The sequence below is a fragment of the Salvelinus sp. IW2-2015 genome, linkage group LG19 (genome assembly GCF_002910315.2).
Source record: "Salvelinus sp. IW2-2015 linkage group LG19, ASM291031v2, whole genome shotgun sequence".
Lineage (NCBI taxonomy): Eukaryota > Metazoa > Chordata > Actinopteri > Salmoniformes > Salmonidae > Salvelinus > Salvelinus sp. IW2-2015.
The window spans coordinates 19,551,000-19,569,876 of NC_036859.1; the positions used below are offsets into that span (position 1 = coordinate 19,551,000).

The 18,877-nt window shown below is 43.2% G+C and overlaps 1 protein-coding gene across 2 annotated transcripts in view; it reads left to right on the forward strand.

Annotated features, from left to right (window-relative positions):
- Positions 1 to 18,877, forward strand: part of LOC111979248 (catenin delta-2-like) — a 107,851-nt gene that overhangs the window by 31,848 nt on the left and 57,126 nt on the right. For both annotated transcript variants that reach the window (XM_024009652.2, XM_024009653.2), the window contains one exon: positions 18,368 to 18,402. In XM_024009652.2, the coding sequence (XP_023865420.1) occupies positions 18,368 to 18,402 (35 nt within the window). The remainder of the gene's footprint in view (positions 1 to 18,367; positions 18,403 to 18,877) is intronic.

The following is an 18,877-nucleotide window of genomic DNA, read 5'->3' on the forward strand; positions in this document are numbered from 1 at the left end:
AACAAAAAACTCTTGACCACCTTTACTCCACACACAGAGAGACGTATAAAGCTCTCCCTCGCCCTCCATTAGGCAAATCTGATCATAATTCTGTCCTCCTGATTCCAGCTTACAAGCAAAAAGCGAAAGCAGGAGGTACCATGATGAGCTTTGAAATGCTGATCATGGCTCACATCAACACCATCATCCTGGAAATCCTAGACCCATTCCAATTTGCATACCGCCCCAACAGATCCACAGATGACGCAATCTCAATTGCACTCCACACTGCCCTATCCCACCTGTACAAAAGGAACACATATGTGAGAATGCTGTTCATTGACTACAGCTCAATGTTCAACACCATAGTGCCCACAAAGCTCATCACTAAGCTAAGGACCCTGGGAATAAATACCTCCCTCTGCAAATGGATCCTGGATGGGAAGGGTAGGCAACAACACATCTGCCTGCCACGCTGATTCTCAACACGAGGGCCCCTCAGGGGTGTGTGCTTAGTCCCCTCCTGTATACCATGTTCACCCACAGACATTATATTTCAGTTTTTTATTTTTTAAAACATTTGCAAAAGTTTCTGAAAACCAATTTTTGCTTTGTAATTATGGGGTATTGTGTGCAGATTTAGGGGGGGGAACTATTTAGTCCATTTTAGAATAAGACTAACGTAACAAAATGTGGAAAAAGTCAAGGGGTCTGAATACTTTTCGAATGCACTGTATCTAACCACTAGCAGTCTTGAAACGCATCACTTATTAGCAGTTCAGCATTTCTTGTATTGTTAAACTAAATCATGATAAACTTTTACCATTGTAGTAGACATTGAACATCTATAACCAAACAAGCTAAAACTGTGTTGTTGGCCGATGGTAGCCATAGCTAGCCACATGCTAACCTGAGTGCTAACGTTACTAGCAGCAGTAACAGTAATTCCAGATATTTTTAACAAGCATTGGCTACCATGATATCCTGCAAGTTATTGGCTAATAAAGATCAGGCAGTTAAGCAAAAACATACCTTGAAATAAACAATGACATTAATCCGATTGGTGTTTGACCATTAATTTCTGCAAACGTGCATGGTTGCAGGAGTTTTTTTTAACTTGCTTGCTAGCTAGCTAGCTAGCTTATTTCACCCCCAAACACCATGCTTGATCCGAGTTGGCCAGTTTGTTTTGCATGGCCCGGTGAACTTAGATAGTCGGCTATCTTATAATTTCTTTGTATCATCTACTAGCAACATAACATGACAAAACACTTTGGGCACTTTACTACCTACTTACCCGATTCACCTCCATCACCGAAGCCACCAGCAGAATGTTGCTTTATTGACGTCAAAGCCGCAATATATAGGTATGAGTTTTTGATTAATGTAATTCAAATTGCAAAAATAGAAGTTCATATTTTATAAACTTTTGCATAAAGACTGTTTAGATGGAATATAATCAATCTAAGTTGTTAGAGTTGTGGAATATATATTGGGCAACCTTTCTTTTAAGACAGTTTGTTTTCAAGTCTTTCAAATGGATAGTTTTGAGGGCAGAAAGGTTTGATGTGAAAGGCATAGGATGGAAATGTATTTTCTTGCTTACTCAGTGTTGTATGAAACTTGAAGGACATGCCCTGCTCCTCCTCCGCCGCTACCTGAACCTGAGTGTGGTGCCCTGGGGTAACTGAATGTCACAGTGAAGGTCAGGGTGGGGGTGATGATTAGGCCAATAATGGAGGAGCCGTTCTCTCCTCTGACCGACAGGAGATGTCATCCCACTGATCAGTTACTCATAGAAGACTACACCAGACCAGACCCTATGGGTTAGCAAATAGAGAATCCAATATTGGATTCTACTGGTCAATATCTGTGTCTTCTGTTTTACAGGACCTGAGGTGGTGTCTGTGAGCGACCATTCAAGTATGTGATCTGATGATTGGCTTCTTATTCAACATTTATGAATCCGACGTTGCACCATTTTTTTTTGTAATTGAAAAAAAATCTAAATCCCAGAGGAACTCTGCCACTGAACCTGAAAGCACAGTGAAACACAATTGCCTGTGGTCATCATCTTCTGTATGCTTAATATATGCACACTACAGATTGCTATAGTGATGGGGGGGAACCATCGATACAGTTATTAGATCGATATTTGACTATATAATATAATTTGACTGAAAAATATATACAGTGCATTCGGAATGTATTCAGACCCTTTCTCCACATTTTGTTACGTTACAGCCGTATTCTAAAATGTATTAAATAAAGAAAATCCTCAATCTACACACAATGCCACATAAATGACAAAGTGAAAACAGGTTTTTGGAAATGTATGCAAATGTATAAAAAAAACTGAAATACCTTATTTACATATGTATTCAGACCTTTTGCTATGAGACTCGAAATTGAGCTCAAGTGCATCCTGTTTCCATTGATCATCCTTGACATGTTTCCACAACTTGATTGGAGTCCACCTGTGGTACATTCAATTGATTGGACATGATTTGGAAAGGCACACACCGGTCTATATAAGGTCCCACAGTTGACAGTGCATGTCAGAGCAAAAACCAAGCCATGAGCTCGAAGGAATTGTCTGTAGAGCTCCGAGACAGGATTGTGTCGAGGCACAGATCTGTGGAAGGGTACCAAAACATCTCTTCAGCATTGAAGTTCCTCAAGAACACAGTAGCCTCCATCATTCTTAAATGGAAGAAGTTTGGAACCACCAAGACTCTTCCTAGAGCTGGCCTCCTGGCCAAACTGAGCAATCGGGGGAGAAGGGAGGTGACCAAGAACCCGATGGTCACTCTGACAGAGCTCCAAGGTTTCTCTGTGGAGATGGGAGAACATTCCAGACGGACAACCATCTCTGCAGCACTCCACCAATCAGGCCTTTATGGTAGAGTGGACAGACGGAAGCCACTCCTCAGTAAAAGGTACTAGAAAGCCTGCTTGGAGTTTGCCAAAGGCACCTAAAGGACTCTCAGACCATGAAAAATAAGATTCTCTGGTCTGATGAAACCAAGATTGAACTCTTTGGACTGAATGCCAAGCGTCACGTCTGGAGGAAACCTGGCACCATCCCTATGGTGAAGCATGGTGGTGGCAGCATTGTGCTGTTGGGATTTTTCAGCGGCAGGGAATGGGAGACTAGTCAGGATCGTGGGAAATATGAACAGAGCAAAGTACAGAGAGATCCTTAATGAAAACCTGCTCCAGAGCGCTCAGGACCTCAGACTGGGGCGAAGGTTCACCTTCCAACAGGACAACGACCCTAAGCACACAGCCAAGACAATGCAGGAGTGTCATCGGGACATGTCTCTGAATTTCCTTGAGTGGCCCAGCCAGAGCCTGGACTTAAACCCGATCAAACGTCTCTAGAGAAACCTGAAAATAGTTGTACAATGACGCTCCCCATCCAACCTGACAGAGCTTGAGAGGATCTGCAGAGAAGAATGGGAGAAACTCCCCAAATACAGGTGTGCCAAGCTTGTAGTGTCATACACAAGAAGATTCTAGGCTGTAATTGCTTAAAAAGGTGATTCAACAAAGTACTGAGTAAAGGGTCTGAATACTTATGTAAATGTTTTATTTTAGTTTTAAAAACTTATATTCTAAAAACCTGCTTTTGCTTTGTCATTATGGGGTATTGTGTATAGATTGATGAGGGAAAAAACTATTTAATAAATTTTAGAATAAGGCTGTAACTTGACAAAATGTGGGAAAAGTAAATCGGTCTGAATACACTGTATATACAGTATATATATTTTATGCTACTGTAGGTAGCATTAGCTAGCACTTATCGGCTGTACCTGAGCCAAACCTCCGGTCTATTTAATCCTATAGTTTGTTCTCCATCTTCTTTTTAAATTGTGAGCCAACATGTTTTCAGCACTTTTTTCACCTTGACTGATGAAAAACTTGTTGTTTTCTCATGCTCTCCTCAGCAGACATTATTATTTATTTTTTTAACCTTTATTTAACTAGGCAAGTCAGTTTAGAACAAATTCTTATTTTCAATGACAGCCTAGGAACAGTGGGTTAACTGCCTTGTTCAGGGGCAGAACGACAGATTTTTACCTTGTCAGCTTGGGGATTCGATCTTGCAACCTTTCGGTTACTAGTCCAACGCTCTAACCAATGCCCCAATAGTGAGCAATATCCTTGGAACATCAAATCGCTACAAAATCACAGTTTCAAACCGCAATACATATCGTATCGTCACCTAAGTATCGTGATAATATTGTGAGATCACAGCCCTAGAGTGCTAAATTTAATCGTGTCCTACATATTTTGCATCGCATCCACTTCAATGAGTAAAATAGACAATTCCTGAGATACTTCTTTGAAAAACAGCTCTGCCGTTCTATCACACACACACCTATTTTCCCCCCTAATTTGCCTCAGCAGAAATTAGACATGGTTAGAYTGATCCCTGGGGCTAAGTCTGGTCTAGTTTATTGCCATGGCTATGTTTGTTCTGATCTTCAGATCTTCAAGTAGTCATTGTTTTGGCAGTCAAATCCTTGTTGATAGGGCTGCAGCCTGCTTATCTAATAGTCTAACAGGGGCTCCTGTAGGCAGAGCCCAGGTGGTTGTGTGCTCCATTCAGGCCAGAGCGAGCCACTTCCCAGGGCGTGCGTTTGTCTAGCGCCTAAACGCTGTTTGTCGGGCACAGCAAGGGCGTATTAAGCGGAAGCTGCCAGCTTAGTCTCTCCTAGTCTCCTGTGGCTTTAGCAAATACTGTAGAATGAAATGCAAATGGCACCATATTCACTTTATAGTGCACTACTTTGGACCAGAGCACTATGGTAGTGCACTATAGGGAATAGGGTGCCATTTGAGACTATACCACTGAGGAAAGGGTGAGAGACATTATGGTGCATGTGTGGTATTGTGCTCTTTGTTGCTTTCAATGTCATCATGTTGGAATTTTGATAACTGAAACGGTTTGATATAGACGTTTTTAAAAACTGGGATTGAGATCATGAAATGCAGCATGTTTGACAGCAGTTTCAGAATCGACATAACAGTAAGAAAAGGCAAGTTATATTGCCACAATATATCTGTTGTTCTGCATCAGATTGCAGATTGATTGTGCACTTATGGTATATTCAAAATCCTGTATGAAATACTGGGCTGTTGTATTGTCTTACATTTAAAAGTAAAAATATATAAGGACATTTGAAGGTCCCCCCCTCCTGTTAAATAGCATCAAATGAAATTGTATTATGTGTCTTCTAAATGCCATGCTCACAATGTACTGGCATCTTTCTGCTCTGATGAAACATTGCTCGATTTTATTAAAGGGCATCCAAAAGGCAATGGCTTTGAATTGTGAATACAGTTCAGGTGAATGGACTGCATTATATTTTCATTCAAACATGAAGAAAAAAAAAGTTCACATGACATTACATCAAAGGACTGCACTGTGTCAACAATCAAACTGTGATAAATTTCACTTCATATCCTCATATTTCCACATTACATTATAAGGGAATAGTCTCGACAATGGATGCTACTCACCCCCTACTACCTCAATATTTATCTTTCTGTCACTTTCTCTCTCTGAAACTTCCCTACTCTCTCTCCATCCATTGACTCTATTTATTCTCCTAACAAAGCAGTCATCTGCATTCTAAATGACAGCATCCGGTACGATCCGTAAGGTCTTCCTTATTGATCTAAACAAGTGACAAGGTTAAAGACTTCTTGCACTTGAAGGCAATGGAATGGATGCCTGGTGTAATAAGCCTTTTAAACCTCCCTCCTTGCTCCCCCTCTTCCCTCCCCCGTCTGCTGTGTACCCTGGAGTGCCTCAGACAGACCCTGTCTGATTGTAAAGGATATTAGGCTTATTAAGGGTGTCTGGGCAACTGAATGACTCATACTAACTGCCTTCCCTGTACAGTATGGGAAGACAGGGCACAATGATTCGCCGCCAATCCATCGTGCCTAAGCAGTGATAAAAGCTTCCAAGCTGATGGTCAAGGCTCTGGCTTAATAAATCTGTCTTAACTCTGTAGACTTGAGCCGAGCCTTACCGACTGAAATACTCTAGATCCAGCTTCCAGGGGAACATTACACTTAACCCTGAGACTAGAACAGTCAGTCTGACAGGCCAGCTGGATCTGACAAACACAAGACAGAAAGAGAAGGAGTTGGATTGGGTGATTGTTTTTCACATGTGAACTTACAATTCCACATGTGAAAGGGAGATTATCACAAGTGAAAGTTTTTAATAATGTGAAACCTCACATTTCACATGTGAAACTGCAATTCACATGAGGTGATTTAAAAAAACATCTGAACTCTAAATTTAATACATGTGAAAATATGGTTACATGTGAAATTTAAGTTAATGTGAAAACAGCTATTTCACATTTGAAACTGCAAATTTGACATGTTTTTTTTTTTGTATGGGTGCATTGTGAGTTAGAATGGAAAATGTGATCGAGACACTGCCATCTTGGATCTGATTCTCTCACTGAGCCATCCTAAATATATCTCTGGATATCTGCCACTCAATAATATAGCTTGGCCTGCGCTCATCACAACTGATAACGAATATGGCAGAGATCTCTTAATCTTAATGAAGCAAAGAGCGCCAGTTCAAAACCATTTCACAGCTTAGCCTCCATCTGTGTGTCTGCCAGAGACTGTTCCTCTCTGCCCGAGTACCAGTGGTCTGTCTCTGTCACACCCAGAGACAGCCAAGTGGAAGGGTGGTGGCTCAGTAGGATGAGCCTGGAACAGAGCTAATCTCATGGTGAGAACCAACATGGCTCCTCTCATCTGATTCAGTCTCATTTCTTCTTGGACCATTATAACAAAGTGGGTCCAATTTGGCAGGATACGAATTCAATTTCCCCAATTTAAAAGGTTCACCAGAGACAATTTGGTCGGACCTCCTAGTGTTTGTCATACAGGGCCTCTAATCAGCACACTCCTCCTCATTGAGAATTATAAATGGCGGTGCCTGGTGTATGTGATATAGACACATAGATAGAGTTCTCAGGTCTCAAAACTAATTGGCCAGAGGGACCTGGGCGCGCTGACAGTTACAGTAGGTGTCTTCAGTGCTAACATTCGGATAATAGAAACCCCCTCAACCTGACAGTGAAATCAAACAGCAGGAACACAGATAGGTCCCTAACAAAGGGAAATGTGATTTATTCAAACTAATTAAAGGAGACCAATTGCAAAAATCCAATTTTAGTGAAAGTGTGGAGAAGAAAGAAAATAGTCAAACTTCCACAGAGGAAGCTCAGGTTTTGCACACCAATATGCTATATCCAAAAACGTCTAATGCCTAAGATAGACCTGTGTGTTTCTGAGCCATGGCCGAGGTTACTGAAGCATCTAGGTTGTTACCATCAACATGGTAAATCGTGGACTATGAGCTTCATAAAACCTATTATTGCCAATAGACCCAGTCGGTATTAGATAGAACGTCACGACCCTGTGGGGAAAACAACCTGTGGTTACCTAGGTTACCCCATTGGCTCACAGCAAAATGTGACCTTTTTCAAACACAATTTTCTTGTTGTCTGATTGTTTTGGTGAATTACAAAACGACATTTAAGAAAAGTACAACATGTCTAAAGATGACTTTTCAACATTGCCTGCTCCCGAGCGTTCTCACTACTTAGAAACATTTAATATTGTAGGGCTTCCCTCATGCCCCTTTTCATGACGATGCTAGCAGCCACTTGAGTGAGTGTTAGTTAGTTACCGACCAGAACATTAAGCTAGCCAAGACCAAAAACACAAAGAAACAGACCGTACAGCTAAGTAGTGAGTGGAGTTACAAACGGACTGTACTAAACAAGTTAAATGTCTTACCTGTGATGAAATATTTTCCACACACATAGCTACGTGTAGCCTACTTGGACACTGCATCCCCACATTTCCCACACCGAATAGCCTGACGCCACAGGGCTTTTCTCACAGGCCCGTGGGAGGACGGATTTCTGACCTGGCTACATGTACATTGAACAACACAGCAGCTTTTCGACATGTTTTGTTATTTCTGTATAATAGAAAATATATGAATAAGTTGCTTCTTTTACAATGGGGGTCAATGGAAAGAATGTTTGTTTGCTCCAATTTGTGGGCGTGGTCGAGTGGAATTCCTTATTATTACGTGAATACCGACTGGGACTATAAGTCGTTTTCAGTAAAACGTCACAATAAGGTGTAGAGTGTTCGATTTGCCTGCTAGTGGGCAAGGAGACCCACAGCTCCGCTAAAACCATTGTCAACTGCTGTTTTCAAGGGATTGTTAAATACATTGCAACTATTTAGTTGTAATATCGTCACCTTGAAGAGCATAGTCAGACCTACACATTTTCGATTATTCCATGCAAAACAATTGTGCACATTTAGCTCTATCATCAGAGTTATACAGCAAGTAATGCTTTTGATGATCAGTAAACATCAGTTGATCATGTAATTTCAGATAGGTAGGGTAGCCTCAAGATATCTCTCAATATTGGCCACCATTAATTCGATATTTGAGTGATATAAAATAAAAGTTAACTATACCTGACAAGTATGAATGGTTTAGGTTAATTTCCCATCTTTTGTGGGCTCTGCCTGTCAAGCAGCAGAAGGGCGCATTTGCCGTTGTACTGTTAACTGATAATGTTTACTTTCCAAGCTACTGGTAAAAAACTTGGCTAAACATAGTGGTAGGTAGTCCTAATGTACGTTTTTCTCCATCCAATGTGGGCTTACCTAGTGAAGTTAGCTAACATGATTCCCTTTTCAACATTGTTTTTAAGAGTTTAATTACGATTGCTGCTGATAGACATGATATAGGCTACATTGGTTGATGAACCACTTAATTGGCTAGCTAGCTAATAACAGATCACGTCAATATGGCTAGTTAACCATCTAACTTTCAAGAGATAAACTAGATGACTATATTTTATTATATTATATTTTCTTGCCATCTATAGTGGTGATGACAGTAGTCTGACTGACAACTTTACCAGGACGAGGATTTGCCAATGTCAAGCTCTTTCCAAAAGCCTAATCTCTGATGAAGTAAACTAAATCATGTTGTTTGCTTAGCTAGCCACATGCCAAATGGATAGACTACCATCACGTATTTCAAATGACATGATCAGTTGATGTTTACTGATCAAGAAAACCATGCAGTTACTTGCTGTATAACTCTAATTAGTTAAATGTGGAATAATCGGTAATTTGTAGTTCTGACTAACCTCAAACGGTGATGATTTTAAAACCAAATAGTTATAACATTTATTTAACAACCCCTTGAAAACGGCACGTAGTTGTCAATTGTTTTAGCAGAGCTGGGGGTTTCCTTGTCCCCCCAGCAGTCAAATCGAACGTATTTTGACGTTTTATTGAAAACTACCTATATCCGAAGCCTTTGGGAAAGACTGTTTTGTTGGTTCCAGATTCTGTTGAAATACAGCACTGAGCACCTATTCGGAGAGAGTGTTTGCATGCCAAATGGCACATTGTTCCTTATATAGTGCACTACCCTGTCAAAAGTAGTGAATTACTTAGGCAATAGGGTGCTATTTGGGATGTAGTAAGAGTGTTCTATCTGCGCAGGTAACAAGTAATTAAGAGGTACCATGGCGATCCAAGGACATGCCTGGCTTCTTGCTTTCCTTCCTTCCTCACAGGAACTGCCTGGCGAACCTTCACCGTAATGAAACTTCCTTGACTCAGCAGATTTCCCGCAGTTGATCTGTTTCTCCTGGGATTTAAATGAGGGAGAATTCATTTCCATCAGGGCTGTTTACCTCTTCTCACAGTCACAGACCCCAGCTTCTCACTCTAGTGTTTTTCAATCTACTATTTCAATGCACTAGTGCACACTAGGGATAAAGTCCACATTGTGCCCAGTCCTGATAAAATATATTATCCAAGACGAGGGGAAAAAAAGAAACGCATTATATATTCCAAATGTGTTTATTGAACAGATAAAATGACCGGATTTCTATCCACCATCTCTGGCTTTATTCACTGTGGCTAAGCCATTCTCTGTTTCTTTCTCTTCTCTCTCTCATCTTTCTCTCTTCTCTCTCTTCTTTCTCTCCCCTCTCTCTCTCTCTCGTAATGGATGCTGGGGGTGTCTCAGCTCTTTTAGTGAATGACTGCCTTTGGGATGTACTCATTTGTACCATCTCATGGAATCCCTCTCATCATGACACTGACACCACCAGTGCAGCGCAGCGCCCACTGAGTGGATAGTACACTGAGTGGGAAGGATGTAAGTGATGAGGTAAAACCATACCCCTCTCTCAAGCATCTTAAAGACCCTCTTTTAGTCTCACTCTCACTGTTGGCAACATACTCTCTGTTCAAATGAGAGGGGCGGCCAACCTGCAGAAATAGATATCCTAACAATTTAGTTAAACACAATATGTGTTTAGCTACTCTGCTATTTATATCTAATCACATAATGTTGAACTCCATGCCCACAGCCACCATTAGATGTTACTAGGACAAAGTAGCCTCCCACTCTATCCTACAGTCTAACAAGGTCATCAGACAGGTGCTATGCCTTTTTATAGAATAGAGTGGGGTCTACTTTGTACTAGATTTGTCATCTCTCCACTCTCCAGTCAGTGAGCAGCTCCACTATTACATATCTGGGCGTCCTCCTCTGTCCTCTGTGTGAGCCTGCCACTGTGAACCCTAGCAGTGTTTGGCCTGCTCAGGCCGTGATCCCTTCTGGTCTCCTCTGGTTTCTCCTTTCACATTCATCTGTAGAGAACAATGGATTGCTCCCTGCATATTCTCTACACTGTCACAGCCTCTCACACATCATAAGGGGGCAGTGGTTGGGAATGGGAATACTACTCCTCCTTCCTCAGACCCATTTGAATGAATGATTGATCAAGATCTGCGTTGGAGGAGTGTAAGTTGCGGTATCCAAATGCCACACGAGGCACATTGAAATATTGATGCTTTCATCTGTACAGTATTTGCACAGAAAAAATAGGAAAGCTTCTGATGAGCTCTCATGCCATGCATGATGTGAATGCAATGCATTCCTCCACATGCATGTTGTGGGAGAGAGGGTTTGTACTGGGAAAATGTTGTTCAACGTTCCTTCACTGTACTGTATATTCAGTGAGGGGGAGGGAGGGAGTTGTAGAGAAAGCAGGCTATTTGGAGTAGAGGAGTGCAGTAGCAGGGCTCCATTGGCGCTCCCTTGCAAAAGAGACCTTTGTCTCAATGGTGACTCCCTGTTCAAATAAAAGTCAAATACCTGGGCCTACAGAGCAGGGATGTTGAAACAGGAGAGTGTTCGACTGCCCTGCTGCCACGCTGCATAACCTCCTCCGGTTTTACAAGCCGTTCGTTACAGTTCTATCTTTAACTGCTCTAACACTGAACTCAACCTTCCTCTTCCTGTCCTCAGTTTACAGTGCTTCTCTCAGCACTAACATTCCAATATACACACACACACACACACTTTGCTCTACACTTTGCTACTATAATAATAGCTTATTTACAGTATGTATATTTTCTTAATTACCACCAACATAATTATATGAGAGAGGGTTGATATTAACGATCTCATCATGGTAATGTAACTGAGCCCTTGATTGTCTCTCAATATCCAGCACATCTCCATAAAAGTAGTGTGATTAACGGTGAGAAACTGTTAGAACATAGACAGTGACCTGCAGCTGCAGCACCAGTTAATCACACTATCAATTACGCTCTCTTTTATAGTTAATTATCCAGCCAGACTGGATTGATTGTGTAGTAGTAAATCAATATGAGAAACAGTTTTGAGCTAAAGTTCAATTAGCTATTTAAAGGTAGGCTTTAACCTGCCGTTTGCACGCAGAGCTTAGAAAGATTGTGGAATAAAGAATGTTAGATGCAACATATCGGGGATGAAAGTGGGTTGTTACAGTTTCTATTTCTGTCGAGTCATGTCTCTGTATAGCCTAGTAGTTTTAGAGCTTGCAGACTAAGATGTAGGCCTGCAGGTATGCCATGGTAACCAACATGAAGTTCCAAAATTTGTGGGAAACTGTTGAGGCAAACACAGGAGTGAGATGGGAGGTACTGGTTATTATCATCCATCCTTTCAGACAAGCAGAGTGTCTCTGTGAAAGGCCACTCAAGCCCAAAATACTGTCCCTCTCCTCTCTTCCTCCCCTGCCCTGTTTCGGTGCGGTTCTGTGTGTGTGTGTATAGTTCAATAAAGAGCGGGTGATGAATGAGCACTCGCGGCCGATGCAGAGCCCCTATTAACATATGGCATTTGTGTTCTCTGGCAATTCGTCACCGCAATGTAAACAGAGACAGCCTCACAATATGAATCCTCTCACACTCTGCAGAGGAGAAATCAATGGGATGATATAGCAGCTTCTACTTGGCCAAAGGGCCGGTGAATGACCATTTAGCCTGGTGATAACAGTGGCGTCTGAGCTCTGAGGCAGCTAGCACCGGGCTGGCCATCGCTCTGATATTCTCACATTGATTAAGGGACAGAGGAGCAGCAGAGCTCGATACCCATCTCAAGCTCCCATTTCCAGTGAATCCATAGTTATTATGATTTTTGTTTGTGTGCTCCAGATCAGAGATAATCTCCCATCGATCCCAGTGTGGTTATCTGACATAATAGTCCATATGTGAGCAGGTTGACATTTATTGGGATGAATCTTGTCCTGGAGGCAGAGCCGAGCGATTTCCACTAGATGGGCCAGTGGCAAAGTCAAAATTGTCTATCTATGCATGAAAACAAAAATTTGCTTTTTGGTCTTAATTTAAGGTTAGGATTAGGCATAAGGTTAGTAGTGTGGTTAGTGTTACGTTTAAGTCTAAAATCAGATTTTGTGGCTGTGCTAGTTAGTGACTACCCTGCAGAGCTGCTACCTGTACATGAGTCATCCCAATTAATGCTAACCTGCTCCATATGACGGCCCCGGTTTAGCAACTACATCAACATATTGGCCCATGTAAATGATTAAAGCTGCTGGCTGGTAGCCCAACCGGCCGCAGGATGGCACTATTATTCCTTTTATGTTGTTTGTCATCTTACGTCCTACTTTAATGTATTCAGCCAGTAATACACTCGTGTCCCCCACAGACCGGYTCATACATAAAACATACTACATTCTGTCTGCAAAGGTGTCAGTTTCATCCTTAAACCTCTACGGGATCGGTGTCCCCTCCCTGCGGGACAGTTGAGCTAACGTGCGCTAATGTGATTATTATGACGTTGTAAGTAACAAGAACATTTCCAGGACGTAGACATGTCTTATATGAGCAGAAAGTTGAAATTCTAGTTAATCTAACTGCACTGTCAAATTTTCAGTAGCTATTACGGTGAAAAAATACCATGCTATTGTTTGACGAGAGTGCACAACAACAAAAACGTTTATCATGGCAACTGGTTTGATACGTTCACCTCTGAAGGTAAATAATGTACTTACATTCAGTAATCTTGCTCTGATTTGTCATCCTGTGGGTCCCAGAGATAAAATGTAGCATAGTTTTGTTTGATAAAATCCATTTTTATATTCAAATGTAGGAACTGGGTTCTACAGTTTGAATACCCCTGCTGTGTCTGCCCCCCCCCCCCCCCCCCATCTAGAGGTGAGAAGTTTGTGTTTTTCTGTAGGAAGCTAATTATCCATTCATTTATGACATTTTTGGCAGTGTGTAAACATATACCTTTTTATGTTCTCTACGGGTTATGTACCTGACCGTGGAAATGAAAGCGCGAACCACTGCTTTTAACCCAGGGCAAGATGACCGGAAACATGACGAATACAAACAGTGTAGCTATTCTCTCCGCAAGGCAATCAAACAGGCTAAGTCCCAGTACAGAGACAAAATAGAGTCGCAATTTAAAACTTCAGACACAAGAGGTATGTGGCAGGGTCTACAGTCTATCACGGATTGACAAAAGAAAAACCAGCCCCGGTCGCGGACCAGGATGTCTTGCTCCAGACAAGCGAAATAACTTTTTGCCCGCTTTGAGGACAATACAGTGCCACTGACACGGCCCGCTACCAAACCTGCGGGCTCTCCTTTCACTGCAGCCGAGGTGAGTAAAACATTTAAACGTGTTAACCCCTGCAAGGCTGCAGGCCCAGAAGCATTCCCAGCCGCGCCTCAGAGCATGCGCAGAGCCAGCTGGCTGGTGTGTTTACGGGACATATTCAATCAATCCTTATCCAGTCCTGCTGTTCCCACATGCTTCAAGAGGCCACCATTTGTTCCTGTTCCCAAGAAAGCTAAGGTAACTGAGCTAAACGACTACCGCCCCGTAGCACTCACTTCCGTCATCATGAAGTGCTTTGAGAGACTAGTCAAGGACATATCACCTCCACCCTACGGACACCATAGACCCACTCCAATTTGCTTACCGACAACAATAGGTCACAGACGACGCAATCGCAACCACACTGCACACTGCCCTAACCCATCTGGACAAGAGGAAAACCTATGTGAGAATGCTGTTCATCGATAACAGCTCAGCATTTAACACCATAGTACCCTCCAAACTCGTCATCAAGCTCGAGACCCTGGGTCTCGACCCCGCCTGTGCAACTGGGTCCTGGACTTCCTGACGGGCCGCCCCCAGGTGGTGAGGGTAGGTAACAACATCTCCACCCGCTGATCCTCACACTGGGGCCCACAAGGGTGCGTTCTGAGCCCTCTCTGTACTCCCTGTTCACCCACGACTGCGTGGCCATGCACGCCTCCAACTCAATCATCAAGTTTGCAGATGACACTAACAGTGGTAGGCTTGATTACCAACAGACGAGACGGCCTACAGGGAGGAGGTGAGGGCCCTCGGAGTGTGGTGTCAGGAAAATAACCTCACACTCAACGTCAACAAAAACAAGGAGATGATTGTGGACTTCAGGAAACAGCAGAGGGAGCACCCCCTATCCACATCGACGGGTCAGTAGTGGAGAAGGTGGAAAGTTTTAAGTTCCTCGGTGTACACATCACGGACAAACTGAATTGGTCCACCCACACAGACAGCGTTGTGAAGAAGGCGCAGCAGCGCCTCTTCAACTCAGAGGAGGCTGAAGAAATTCGGCTTGTCACCAAAAGCACTCACAAACTTCTACAGATGCACAATCGAGAGCATCCTGTCGGGCTGTATCACCGCCTGGTACGGCAACTGCTCCGCCCACAACCGTAAGGCTCTCCAGAGGGTAGTGAGGTCTGCAGAACGCATCACCGGGGGCAAACTACCTGCCCTCCAGGACACCTACACACCCGATGTCACAGAAAAGGCCATAAAGATCATCAAGGACAACAACACCCAAGCCACTGCCTGTTCACCCCGCTATCATCCAGAAGGCGAGGTCAGTACAGGGTGATCAAAGCAGGGACGAGAGACTGAAAAACAGCTTCTATCTCAAGGCCATCAGACTGTTAAACAGCCACCACTAACATTTAGCGGCCGCTGCCAACATACTGACTCAACTCCAGCCACTTTAAAAATGGGAATTGATGGAAATTATGTAAAAATGTACCACTAGCCACTTTAAACAATGCCACTTAATATAATGTTTACATACCCTACATTACCCATCTCATATGTATATGTAAATACTGTACTCTATATCATCTACTGCATCTTGCCATCTTTATGTAATACATGTACCACTAGCCACTTTAAACTATGCCACTTTATGTTTACATACCCTACAGTACTCATCTCATATGTATATACCGTACCTCTATACCATCTACTGCATCTTGCCTTTGCCGTTCTGTACCATCACTCATTCATATATCTTTGTGTACATATTCTTTATCCCTTTACACTTGTGTGTATAAGGTAGTAGTTGTGGAATTGTTAGGTTAGATTACTTGTTGTTATTACTGCATGTCGGAACTAGAAGCACAAGCATTGTCGCTACACTCGCATTAACATCTGCTAACCATGTGTATGTGACTAATAAAATTTGATTTGATTTGATTTGATTTTGACAATGTATCAATTGACCAATTCGACCATATTTTCTTGTTTTCTTTGCCACCGACGAGCTATTAAATCGAGTTTAGGAGGAAATTGACTGTGCAGCCTGAATGGAGGATGTTTTATGTACAAGCCGGACCATGGGGGACACAAGTGTATTACTGGCTGGGCTGACTGCATCAACACCTAGAGGTAATACGACATCAGGAAGAACTACACTCTCTAGAGGTCTCGGCGCTTGCTGGCTTGCTGAAGAAGCACTCTGTGCATATCAAATCAAATCAAATGTTATTGGTCACATTCACATATTTTACAGCTGTTATTGCGGATTTAGTGAAATGCTTGTGTTCCTAGCTTCAGCAGTACAGTAATATCTAACAATGCACACAAATCTAAAAGCAAAAGAATGGAATTAAGAAATATATAACTATTAGGAGGCCGTGGCTCGGGTGGTTGATGTCCTTGATGATCTTTTTGACCTTCCTGTGACATCGTGTGCTGTATGTGTCCTGGAGGGAAGGCAGTGTGCCCCCGGTGATGCGTTGGGCAGACTGCACCACCCTCTGGAGAGCCCTGCGGTTGCGGGTGGTGCAGTTGCCGTAGCAGGCGGTGATACAGCTCGACAGGATGCTCTCAATTGTGCATCTGTAAAAGTTTGTGAGGGTCTTAGGGGCCAAGCCGAATTTCTTCAGCCTCCTGAGGTTGAAGAGGTGCTGTTGCGCCTTCTTCACCACACTGTCTGTGTGGGTCGACCATTTCAGATTGTCATTGATGTGCACGCCCAAGAACTTGAAGCTTTCCACCTTCTCCACTGCGGTCTCATCAATGTGGATAGGGGCGTGCTCCCTCTGCTGTTTCCTGAAGTCCACAATCAGCTCCTTAGTTTTTCCGACGTTGAGGAAGAGGTTATCTTCCTGGCACCACTCCGCCAGGGCCCTTACATCCTCCCTGTAGGCTGTCTCGTCACTGTTGGTAATCAGGCGTACTACTGTTGTGTCGTCTGCAAACTTGATGATTGAGTGGGAGAAGTGCGTAGCCACGCAGTCATGGGTGAACAGGGAGTACAGGAGGTGGCTGAGCACGCACCCTTGTGGGGCCCCTGTGTTGAGGATCAGCAAAGTTTAGGTGTTGTTTCCTACCTTCACCACCTGGGGACAGCCCTACAGGAAGTCTAGGACCCTGTTGCACAGTGCGAGGTTCAGACCCAGGGCCCCTTAATGATGAGCTTGGATGGTACTATGGTGTTGAATGCTGAGCTATAGTCAATGAACAGCATTCTTACATAGGTATTCCTCTTGTCCAGATGGGATAGGGCAGTGTGCAGTGCGATGGCGATTGCATCATCTGTGGCTCTGTTGGGGCGGTAAGTAAATTGAAGTGGGTCTAGGGTGTCGGGTAAAGTAGAGGTGATATGATCCTTAACTAGCCTCTCAAAGCACTTCATGATGACAGAAGTGAGTGCTACTTCTCTGCTCTGATAAGAGGGAAGCCAGTTGATTTCTCAGTGTGGAGCCATTTTACAAATCAGATAAGGCATCCACTCATGTAGAATTAGAAATGTAGCCTACATAAAATGAAACACCCCTGTCTGTAACCTCAAAATGCTGGCAGAATCATTACAGACAATACTGAAGGTCTCCATAAACACCAGTGAGTTGCATTTTATTGTTATGTGCTAATTTTGTCTTGTGTGACCTTGCCTAGCTCCTGTAGGTGTTGTTTTCATGGCTACATTGTTAATATATGTCACCCGCCCCATGGCCCATGAGAAGAGGGGCAGTAGAGGCACACAGTACCTTGTGATGAAGTGCCGGGATGTTTTTTTTCTATGGTGTGTCGGGGGAGGGGTGGGTGGCGCCTCTGTGGGGAAAAGAGGAATAGGAAGGGGTGGTCGGCAATGGGGGAGAGGAGAGAGGGGGGCAGTGGCGGCTTTGAAAGCTTCTCCCAAGACCACGTGTTGTGTACCCCACTCCCCTCCCCCCTGGAGGGAGACCCCGTTCAGGCTTAGTGCTGCACTGGCTGGCTGGGCTACTCTGACAGAATACACCATGTTGACCAGACTAAAGAAGGAAGGGATCCCTACAGCCAGCCCCACTTCCAGTAATCTCTGCTCTATAGTACTGTAACCTAGTGATGCCACACGGACATACAGACTGGGGACAGAGCCAAGTGTTACTGTAGCGGCATCTCACCCAAACCTTATCCTCCCTCTCTGTCTCTAAACAGGGAATTCTCATTGCGAGGTACACATATATTACAGTTAGTGTGAGTTCATGTGGATGTGTACTGAATTCATGGAGATTCTTTTTTTTAATGAAAATGTCCCAGTCACCAGGTAATGCTCAAGGCTGGGCCATTAAGATGCTACGGCAGAGGAAGATGCTGTGTTTCTATTCTGACCATGCTCTGTTTCGTTCTTTCTTTCAGTTCAGCGGATGAGAAGTTTCGCTGGAATAACCAAGGTACGTACATTTTACACCCCATGCATGTAGTTCTGTGTTATGTCACAGAGCACGCGACAACCTCAGTTGAGTTGCATACTTTGAAATGATAGGTGTATCTTAGAGTAGAGTGGAGTGGACCATGCCTAGCTCCTAGGTGTGGACAGCTGTCATCACTTGTCAGATAGACACAGCTTTGTTGCTGTTCTGTCTTGTCAGTCCAGTGTAAAATTTTCACATCTAGTTGAGACTATATTGATGGGCTTAGAGCAAAGTATGAACGACAGAACACACCTTTGTCTTCTAAAGTATCAAACACAGGTAGTCTAGGATTTGATCATTGAAGCGGCGGTGGTCAAAGATTTATGACTGCAAATCATGTTCAAAATTCTGCTGCTCCTGCTTCTCCTTAGTCATCAACTCTGGGAAAGTTCCACTGATGTTTTGGATGAGATTATAAAAATGTTGCACAAACAGAATTATCCCTGAGTTAAAA